An 11,482-nucleotide genomic window follows, 5' to 3' on the forward strand; every position below is an offset into this window, starting at 1 on the left:
ATGAGCTCAATGTGATCAAGTGGTTGATCACGGGATCATGCATTACGGTACGAGTAAAGTGACTTGCCGGTAACGAGACTGAACAAGGTATTGGGATACCGACGATCGAGTCTCGGACCAGTAACGTACCGATTGACAAAGGGAATTGTATATGGATTGATTGAATCCTCGACATCGTGGTTCATCCGATGAGATCATCGTGGAGCATGTGGGAGCCAACATGGGTATCCAGATCCCGCTGTTGTTTATTGACCGGAGAGTCGTCTCGGTCATGTCTGCATGTCTCCCGAACCCGTAGGGTCTACACACTTAAGGTTCGGTGACGCTAGGGTTGTTAGGAAGACTTGTATGTGATTACCGAATGTTGTTTGGAGTCCCGGATGAGATCCCGGGCGTCACGAGGAGTTCCGGAATGGTCCGGAGGTAAAGATTTCTATATGGGAAGTTGTCATATGGTCGCCGGAAAGTTTCGGAGGCATATCGGTATTGTACCGGGGCCACTGGAGGGGTTCCGGGGGTCCATCGGGAGGGTCCACCTCTTCCGGAGGGCCTTATGGGCTGTATGGAGAAGGGAACCAGCCTAAGCGGGCTGGGGCGCCACACCCCCCTAGGGCCCATGCGCCTAGGGTTGGGGGAAACCCTAAGGGGGGCGCCCCCTTGCTTGGGGGGCAAGCCCCCCTCCCCTTGCCCCCCCCTCTAGATCTCATCTAGAGGGGGCCGGCCCCCTTCCCCTTTCCCCTATAAATAGAGGGGTGAGGGGAGGGCTGCAGACAACATCCAAGGCGCAGCCCCTCCCCTCCCCAACACCTCTCCTCCTCCATAAGAGCTTGGCGAAGCCCTGCCGGAGTACTGCAGCTTCATCACCACCACACCGTTGTGCTGCTGTCGGAGCCCTCTTCCTCAACCTCTCCCTCCTCCTTGCTGGATGAAGGCGCGGGAGACGTCCTCGCTCCATACGTGTGTTGAACGCGGAGGTGCCATCCGTTCGACACTAGGATCTTCGGTGATTTGGATCACGTCGAGTACGACTCCATCAACCCCGTTCTCTTGAACGCTTCCGCTCGTGATCTACAAGGGTATGTAGATGCACTCCTCTCTCCCTCGTTGCTAGATGACTCCATAGATTGATCTTGGTGATGCGTAGAAAATTTTAAAATTCTGCTACGTTCCCCAACAGCGCGCCCGGGGGGTAGGGCGTGCCCCCCACCCTCGTGGCTGGTGGGTGGCCCCCCTCTGGTGCTTTCTTCGCTCGGTATTTTTTTATATATTCTGAAAATAAATTCCGTGAAGTTTTAGGACTTTTGGAGCTGTGCAGAATAGGTCTCTAATATTTGCTCCTTTTCCAGCCCAGAATCCCAGCTGTCGGCATTCTCCCTCTTCATGTAAACCTTGTAAAATAAGAGAGAATAGGCATAAGTATTGTGACAAAATGTGTAATAACGGTCCATAATAAAATAAATATCGATATAAAAGCATGATGCAAAATGGACGTATCAGGAATCATACACGAACACCTCTGAATCAGGTGCCATCTCGGACATAGGCTGCGAGTCCTCGACAAACGATGGAGCAAACTAGCTGTCGGACAGGACAAGGGCCTGACTAAGATCTTGCGTCTGCGTGGTCATGTTCTACAATCGTAGCACGCATTGACAGTAAGCATAGCACACAACATACCGGACAACCCATGAAAGCAGAAGCATACATGTACATGGTTCATCACTATCATAGCAAGCACATGCTTCATCGCTATCATACTAAGCATACCGAACAATCTATGAGCAGGAACATACATCTACAACAAACAACATGCTACAAATGGACCACCAATAGCTACAAATCACAGATCTAAGCACGAATGAACACGAGCACAAGGTTCAACTTCAAACTCTATTACTAATCTAGCCTACAACATGCTTGAACATCTAGCCCTACCACAAATTGCAACCGCAACATAGCAATCAACCATATCAACTCATAGATCAGACCACTAATCAACCATGCATCTAGATCAAACCCTAGTTGCAGCTCAGATCTAGCTAGAAGGAACAGAGAGAAAGGGGGATTGAACTCACATAGGCCAAGGCTGCATCTCGAGGACGGGGGGGTCGTGGAAGATCAACGCCGGCCGGTGAAGGAGCATCGACGCCGTGGACTGCCGGCCAATGAAGATGCGCCGCTTACCTGCTCGTCGGTGCCGATGCACGTCGGCGGGAAAGCTCGAACGCAGGGAGAATGGTGGCGGGAGTTGGGGCGGTGAGGGAGGGGCTAAATAGGGGTGGACTCAATGGGAGGTGAGCCGAAATCCACCCGTCAATTTTTCGGCGACGCGGGCGAGCTCGCGCCATCTCCCTGCTCGCACGAGGGGAGAAGCGCGTCGCCCTCCCTTGCCTCGCCCGAGCCAGGCTCGCGGGCTACTGCAGATTCGGGCGTTTCCCCTGGGCCTGGCCTCGACGTGCTTTAAGTTCCGTGCGATGCGGACCGCACAGTGAACGCAAGCAACCAAGCGGGCCCAATCTTTCCCGCACTGGCTAGGCTGGGCCATATGCAGGCAACCAAACACGCCCTTGGAGTTAAGTACAAGGCAAATACAAAAGCGATAAGAACATAATTATCCGCATGTAACTCAGAAAAAATATCGTTCAAGTAGTTCACTAACCTTCTCGGTTGCATATCATTTTTGTTCGTTCTGTCGTGTCGTCTGTGCAAAGCTGTCAAATGGCTGGCCCCACAGCAATATCCGACCGACTGACTGGTTGAGTTGGTATGTGTGTTGTTTTGTTAAATAGATGCTAGCCTTTGTGTCCATGTGGGTATGCTTGGGCTTTCTTGCGGTTGTCTGTATGTTCATTCATGCACTGTTGGACGATCTCCTCGCCGACCACCAAACAACACACCCGAAATCGTGTCGGAGTTGTTTTTTCATCACAATTGTGAGACAAGGGAAGGCCCAGACGGTCTTTGCGCCTTGACGGGTTCATGTTCATGATAACGCACTTTGGGGATAACTCATAAAATTGGTGTTTACTAGATGTGATGGCCATAACTTGCTTAACTTCCTGGATGCAATTGGTTCATTCTCATATGTATTCTTATTCATATTAATGCCTTATGGGGATGATTTATAAAATGAACATTTATTAGACGTGCTACCCATAGTGTCACATAACTTTCTGGCTGTAGTTGGTCTGTCATCTTGTGTGGGGGGGGGGGAGGGGGGTGGGAGGGGGCCAAGGGGCAAACCAAATTAGGGTGGAACAAACCCCCCCCCCCCCCCACACACACACACAACCCAATTCAGCCATCTAAAGGGCGGGAAAGGTTCTTCCCCAAGTAGGATTCAACCCCCCCCCCCCTTTGGGGGCACCGCTTGGCCCACTTGGGTCAGTCCAAGAGGGAATTCTCCCATAAAATCTGGAGTTTTGGCAAGTTTGTAGAACATTCTTATCATTTATAAATTTGGAACTTTTTCGGACATGCTATACCTTTTAGAAATTCTGGAAACCCTTCCGGGACTATCCAAAACATTTTTGGATCCATCCGAAACCATTTTGGTGCTCATTCTCTCACTCCTCTACTTATCATAATTACTACTCCCTCTGTTTCTAAATATAAGACTTTTTATAGACTCCAATACAAAGTACATACAGAGCGAAATGAGTGAATCTAGACTCTAAAATGCATCTATATACATCCGTATGTAGTCCATATTGAAATCTCTAAAAGGTCTTATATTTAAAAACGGAGGGAGTAGTTGTTAAGCGTGTGATCATACAGGTTCGGAAATAAACGGACATGACGCGGAACACTTTTCGGTCAGTAGTTAATAGCGGGATCTAGAAACCCTTGTTAACTCCCACATATTCATGAAGTTCTCAGGCGAACCTTTTGTTCCACCATTCCCTTTGCTTCGCGATACGTTAAAAAATCTGGGCCGAGATATGATCGGTATCCATATATGTACTGTTTGCGTAGTAAAATACAATAATGACATTTTTTTGGAGATTCATGTTGTATATAATAACTATTTGGAAGTTTATATGTATTAACAACTGATTACATAAGTAGACTATCGAGTAAGATAGTTTGATATCTTAATCATGACTATGATACGACGCCTATATTTATAGTCATGTTTACTCAATTCTAGCATTAAAATATCTTGTTAGGGATATAAAAGATGGAAAACTATATATTTAATAGCTTTCGATGCTAGGATGGAAAATCATGCACATAAAGATGAGGGCATAATTTAGAAAATTTAACTATAACAACCAAGATATTTTTGTTCAGTGCATACATGATACAACTCTAGTTTTCCATCGACAACACTTTTTGTTTCTTTTTCATTTTCACACCATGCTTCAATACTTGGTGAACAATTGAACTATTCTCGTCGATTTCCATGCTGGTAATGTGTATTGTTTTAGTGTGACAGGACATGCAGCAGTATTGTAGCAACATGAATACACCAGATACAAAATGCGTGCGTGAAAAATTTAGCGCTAGCAAGCTGTTTTTAAGGCAAAAGTGGAATGTTCCATCTCATTTTTGCGAAACAACCAATTCTTCTAAGCAACTATGTCGTTTCTTGACGATTATAAACGCAGCCACAACAGAAGAGGATTAATATATGTGATTGCATTGCGATCAAAGAGGCCTTTTCAAAATAAAATAAAATAAAAGGTACTATACGTTCACAATCGAAAGAAACATAGCGCAAAATTTGTTGTCAACACAATTCATACGACAACCAAAATAATGGACCCACTGAAGAAGAAGAAGAAGAAGGAAAGCCGAAAAGGCATTACAAATGGAACTTGTTAGAGCAACTGGTCATCATGAGTGATGGACGCCAGAGCCGCTTGAAGAGGAAAGAAAAAGGCCCACATATATTTCCGTAGATATTTAAAAGAGAATCTTGAAAATCGTGTGATCGATCATCGTGGACGCCATTATATTGATGGGTGGCCTACATGCCTTGTTCGACAAGGTAGTCGCCGAGCCTCTCCACCACCATGTTGCACTGCCCAGGGGTCATGGGCTCCTCGTAGGCGCCGACCACCAGCGCCTGCCCGGTCTTCTTGATGGTGATGCCTCCTGCTCCCTGCAGGTCGGATGAAGCGCAAATTAACATGACGAAGCACAGGGAACGATCAATCAATTTTCCAAAAACACGTAATAGTGGTAGTATAATTTTGGAAAGCCGAGAGATGCATGCATGCATGCATGGATACCTTCTTGCCACGGATGACAGCGCCAGGTTCGCCCTGGATAACCATGTACTTGGCACCTGCAACGAACATGCCGGTGGGGGCGAGGTGCCCCGGCTCGTCGAAGTCCTTCATGATGGCAGTGATCTCGGCGGGCGCGAACTGGACGCCACACAAGAACCAAAACCAACCAGCACCGTGAGATATGGGGAAAACGCACCTACGGGAGAGATCATACAGGAAATCTGAAGGAAGGCGGCCGGCATGCCGGCGGTGACCTGGGGGAAGTCGGCGCTCTGGGCCCAGACGGTGCCGTCGTGGCCGAGGATGGCCGCGGAGGCGAGGTGGTGGCCCTCGATGTCGCACATCAGGTGCTCGTCGACGTACGTCTGCCACGACATCTTGGCCGGCCTCGCGTTTGCTGCTTCCCGGAGCGTTCGCGGTGAGGAGGGAGGATTTCTCTGGGGGAGTGGCGATCGGAGTTCGTGGTCTGGTGCGTGGATTGGGCGGTGGAGGCCATAAATAGAGGAGGGCGGGGGGCGGAAGAGCGGATCCCCGCGTCGTCCCAGCCACCCGTTGGCCCCTCGGCGCCCTTGCCCCTCGCCGTCTTTCCAGGGGATGCTTTGCTTGCGGACCTGCCCTGGCTTGGCTCATCGGTCAGGGCCCGTCGATCCATGGGCATCGGTTTTGCTCGAATATTCGGACCTCGCCACTCCATTTTGAGACGATGTAAACCGGCATAGAGCTTAGTTGCAAATTTGACGCGGGCCGCTGTTTGTTTTTCCGAACGTGGATGCCCTCACCTCCATAAACGCATTCACCCACGAACACTCAACCTTTATTAGCACCTGTGAGATCTTGAGCCCGTACAATATCTTGAGATTGATGAAGTCTTCGCGGGCGCTTCGTAATCAACGAGAACGTCTCTCCCACTGAACGGACATCCAGGGAAAGCCTGAATAAATTCAGCAAAATACGAACATAGATGTCAATTCTAGGATCGGCCGTTGTTTCAGTGATTTTTCATGGTTCCAAACAACTTATGTAGAAAAACACTTTGATAAATCATGACAGATAACAACTTAAAAAAAAGACAGACGACTAGCTTGGCATATAATGTAATCCAAACTTACAAACTAGAAAGAATTACAAGACAAAACCATAAGAATCCAATGTGGATTTAAGACATGTCTTCAATTCACGCACGCGCGCACACACACAATTGCTATATACAAACTCAAACTCACAAATCTCATCCCATTAAAACAAGAAACAACTATCGTTACACTAGGGGCACCTACTATTTAGGACTGAACACAGTTCAAAATCAGGTTTAATTCCTGAGATCCAAATTGTGAAGGAAGCAAACTTGTGGAGTCGTTTTTTACCATGAACATTTGAAAAAAAAACATAAACATTTATAAAATGTCAGAATATTTATTAAATAAGTACACGAGGTGGATTTTGTTTTCAGTTTTAACACTTTCCCAGTTTTAAAACAAACTAACATAAAAATAATTAAATATAAGAAAACTAACAAACGAGCCATTTGGGCCCGGCACAAGTGCGCCCATGTGGATGTTTCTGCTCACAACGTGAGGAATAGGAGGTATCGTCAAGTAGCTAGTGGGTGATATAGCTTGGGCAGAAATGCTATCGGTCGCTAGCTAGCGATTCCGTGATGTGTCGACTCTGTTTTTAGCTTTTCACATTTCAATGGCTCGTTCAATTCCTATACGGTTTGCTCTGGTTTTCTTTAACCCTTTGTCGTCTCCGTTTCTCCATTATAGGCCTTTATCATTTCCTTTCTCCCTTTTAATTTTTCTTTTTCCTCGTCTTCTATTCTTCTTTTCACCATTTTTTCATTTCTTCTGGACTTCTTTCTTTTGTTTTTGGTTCTTATTTTCTCTTTCTCTTCCCTTTTTCTTTTTATCCACAAAGATACACTTCCTCCGTCCAAAAATACTTGTCTCAAGCTTGTTCCTTAAATGGATGTATCTAGCACCAACTTGGTGCTAGATACATCCATTTGAGGGACAAGTTTTTCCGGACGGAGGGACTATTTTTATAAATAAATTTTAACTAAAGTATTTGAAAAAAATCAAGTATTTGATGATTTTTTAGTACATGATGAACTTTTCTTAAATTAGAGTGAAAATTTTTAATATACATGATGAAACTTTTAGAAAACCTGATGGATTTTACGAACTTTATATTGAATACATGGTGAACTTTTTCTTCCCTATTATCTTCTTTATATTTTCCTTGCTTTTGTAAAAAAATCATTTTTATAAATATGATGTAAAATTTTAAATAATAGATGGTAAATATTTTATAAATAAAAGACGGACATTTTAATATCCGCAATCACCGTTTGAAAAATTGTGATGATTGCTTTCACATACATGATGAAAAAAATCAAAATGCACTATGGATATTTTACAAAAATTACATACACAATAGATTATTTTTAAATACATAATGGATATTTTTTTATATACAACATGAAATATTTTCAAATACATGATGGGTAGAAAAAAATTGAAACACAATGAACATTATTAAAACACATTGCACTTGTCGTAAATACATGATGAATGTTTTTATACACAATGAACTATTCAAAATACATGAGGGAAATTTAGTAAATTTAGCAAACTAAAATATTGTGCTCCCTCCGTTCACTTTTGTAAGTCATTTTAGACACCTGGAAATGGACTGCTTTGCATACTGTCTGAAATGCCTTCAAAGCCTTATAAAAGTGAACAGAGAGAGTTTTTTTTTAATAGTTCGAAATGTAAACAAAGGAGAGACAAAAAGTCCAACAAAAGACAAAAAAAGAAGTGAAACGCGCCTATAGGAGATGGCAAAGAAGATCGGGCCACTGCTCGTAATGGGTCAAAACATTAGGGATGAGGCTGCAGCAAGTCGTGGGCCTCGCGATCGTCCGCCACCACCCACCCATAGCTTCGGGCTCCAAATTTCAATGAAAACCTCCTCAAACCGGGTTTTTTATTTATTTTCATTTTTATTTTCTTTTACCTTTTTTATTTCGAGAACATTATTTTCATAGAATTCAATAAATGTTAACCGAATGCAAAATTTGTCCATAAATTAAAAAAACTCATAATATTTTTAAAATGTTCATGAGTTTAAAATAATCATCCAATTCAAAATTCTAAATCCTAAACAATTTTTGAATTACAAAAACATTGTTTTGAATTTGCAAACATGTCTTAAAAGACCCAAGAACATTTTTTGAATTTCATGAATATTTTTAAAATTCGGGAACATTTTTTCAATTCAGAAATATTTTTCAAAATCACAAACACTTTCAAATTCAGGAACATTTTTAACCCACATTTTGTCAATTCTGGTAAATTTTTAAAAATCATGTAGAATTTTAATTCAATTTTATTAGAAATCCTGAAACATTTTTAATGAGGAAAAACAAAAACAGAAAAAAGGAAAGGCCCAAAGTCGCACCTGGGTGAGTGAGGGTCTATGTTACCTTGCATTCCATCGTGTGGGCCGAGGAATGGAAGCTCGTTCTGAATCTTCCAAGATGCTTCTTGTTGTGCTGTAGATAGGCCCAATGTGTCTTTATAGCGACATGCCTTATGGGATTTTTTGATAAAAGGAGGATTTGAGCTAAAAAGACAAATGATGAATTTTATTGGCTTAAAATGGTGCATCAAGGAGATACATAACACAATGATCACATACTCGACCTCTGCATAGCTAGAATGCACATATCTAACACCAACTTACACAAACGGGTGAAAACACAATGACAACTAGCAAAGTCATATAAGACCAAATCTATGTGTATGCAAGGAAAAAGGAAAAAAGAACAAAGTGATTAGACATGCAAACGACAAACTACAATAATGACCATATCACATCAACCATCTCATGACTCCACATGGATGACGAGGTTTTTCATCAATAACGCCTTCAGCAAAGTAGTGACACTAAAGCGTCGCTGTCATCGGATCCAACTACAAAGCCAGAATCTTTGTGTTTCACCCTGAAAAATCAGTAGCAATGCCTTCAACAAGTAACGACATAAAGAAACATCGTCATTGCCAGGTATAACCACTCGGATCTGATCTAGACTTACGCCCCAGAGCTCGAGACCGGATGCTCAAGTAGCACCATCATCAAAATCACTCATGTGTTGTTGCCACCACTTTTTTACGATCCCGGCAGCTACATGCAATGTGACCGATGCCGTTGCATAACCATCTCTCTGCGTCAAGCCATCGTCCATATTTTACATCCCACCGTCGAAGTCAACCACTGAATCCCGGGAGATGAACACTCCCGAAGATCTACCGGTGACCACCCCCATCGTGGAGCTATAGGAGGTCGTTGCAGCATAGTCTGTAGACACCCCCACCCGGCGGACTGGATCTGGACCACCACCACCAAGCCATGGCGCGTAATGCCGTTGGCTGGCCACCATCTATGAGGAAGGCTAACACCACACTACCATGGTGCACCACCCAGCAAAGAGCAGAAGGTTTGGGCAGAGAACCTACCAGATCCAGCTGCTCGAGCCGGACCGCCTAATAGCGTACCCGCCGCGCCTCCTGGCCCATGTCCAACCACACACGCAGCTCAGCCACCAGTGGGAGACGCGTCACCGTGCCCCTCTGTTGCGCGATTCCGCCGCCCCTGCGTCAAGTGGCACAGCAGCAGAGCACCGAAAGCTTGTCGGCCTCCGAGCATCGTCAAATTCAGTGATCCTGCCGTTGTGCCCTCGTTGTAGTCGTTGTCTGATGCACTGCGCCAGCCGCCACCACCAAGAGAAGCCCCGACGCCACCGTCCATTGCAAGGCCTTTGGCCGGCGACCTCCTACGGTGATGGCAAGGGGAGGAAGAGTAGACGGAGCTGGCGGCGAAGGAGCTAGTCACCACCCGTGCCGCTCAGGTGAGCGACGTGGGGGCCTGATCCAGTTTTCTCGGAGCGACCGGTTCGTTTCCACCAAAAAAATGGTTTATGTCTTATGGGCTTAACCTAACATGTTGTTGCCCTTCTCTATTCTTCCAGCGAAATCATTAGTTAAGATTAGCTTTTGCAAAGGTTCCTCTCATCTTTTGTGATGGCAGAAAGTGATGCATCACATGTGGTTTAGTTGTCGCGAGAGTTTTTATGGAAACTAGATGACGACCCACATGTTGGTGTGAGAATTACTTGCTATATATTCGGTAAGATTTGATTATATGAACACAACTATTTGGATTAATAATATAATAATTGAAACTAAAAGTACATGTAATTATAAAATATTTGTTGAACATAAGTAGCATGATACAATTAAAATGTTTGAGCCTTGTGGAATGCATGTTGCATTTTGAGGTGGACCCTTGTCCATTTATAATTGTGTGATGAGGTGGCATAGTTGCATGTTGAGATATATATGTTAGTGTGGATGAACTACTTAGTTTTTTTATCCACAGAAAGGATGGGCACGGTGGGTTTGTTTGAGATTTTATTTCGATATTTTCTTTAATAAAATCTTTTGAATTGTGAGCCCAAATTTAGAGTCACTTTCATTCTTGCATTCCTTGGCTGAGATCTTCAAAACTAGATCACGTGTTGATAGATTTTTGACAAACTTTTCTTAACCAAAATTGAGATCCCATTCAGTAATAAACTGTGCTCCCAATGTGAATTAAACCGTGTCATCAACAAGCACCGATCTATGCTTCCCAACGTGTGCTCCCAAGCAGCACTAATAAGCGTGTTTTGAATGTGTACTCCCAATCAACACTAACATGTGATCCCTACATGTACTAATTTGTGCTCGCAAGTCAACTAACACGGCCTCTCACAGGAGTGAAGCATAAATGTGGCCCCGAGAAAGCATAGCCTATGCCCCATGAGAGAGTACACATGTGCTCCACACAGAAAAACCGAGAAACCCAGAAAAAACTGGGAAAAAAAAACCCTAATAGAATAGAAAACCAAAACTAGGAAAAATATCTAAAAACAAGAAGAAAAAACTAAAAAATGCATTAAAAAACATGTGGAGCGCTGACGCACTCCAACGTGCTGAGACTACCCGTTGTCCAAGCTAGGGGTAATCCCCAATTAGTTGCTCCATTAGTCCTTCTTCCAGAGAGCGTGTGTTGTATTGTAAAAGCAAACTCTACGTTTTCCACACACTGACACACACACACACACACACACACACACACACAAAGAGCTGTACGTCTTCCTGAGTTTGGGCCTATGGTACAGTTTGTGATCCGACAACGAT

General features: G+C 44.1%; 1 protein-coding gene across 1 annotated transcript; it reads right to left on the reverse strand.

The window, feature by feature from the left end:
- Positions 1–4,622: 4,622 nt before the first annotated feature.
- On the reverse strand, positions 4,623–5,717 carry LOC125537481 (profilin-2). The gene is made up of 3 exons (XM_048700800.2): positions 5,492–5,717; positions 5,238–5,375; positions 4,623–5,107 (listed from the first exon to the last, which is right to left on the reverse strand). Exons 1-3 carry the CDS (start codon positions 5,612–5,614, stop codon positions 4,973–4,975), a joined length of 396 nt encoding a protein of 131 aa, XP_048556757.1. The 5' UTR covers positions 5,615–5,717; the 3' UTR covers positions 4,623–4,972.
- Positions 5,718–11,482: the final 5,765 nt, after the last annotated feature.

Source organism: Triticum urartu, chromosome 1A (assembly GCF_056163025.1).
Source record: "Triticum urartu cultivar PI428250 chromosome 1A, HENAU_Tu73, whole genome shotgun sequence".
Taxonomy (NCBI): domain Eukaryota; kingdom Viridiplantae; phylum Streptophyta; class Magnoliopsida; order Poales; family Poaceae; genus Triticum; species Triticum urartu.

Excerpts from the sequence above, each read along its gene's own strand:
- LOC125537481 (XM_048700800.2), bottom strand. The coding sequence starts at position 5,614 with ATGTCGTGGCAGACGTACGTCGACGAGCACCTGATGTGCGACATCGAG. Across the intron at positions 5,376-5,491 it reads AGAGCGCCGACTTCCCCCAG|TTCGCGCCCGCCGAGATCAC; the intron begins GTCACCGCCGGC and ends TGTGGCGTCCAG. Across the intron at positions 5,108-5,237 it reads CTGTCATCCGTGGCAAGAAG|GGAGCAGGAGGCATCACCAT; the intron begins GTATCCATGCAT and ends TCCGACCTGCAG.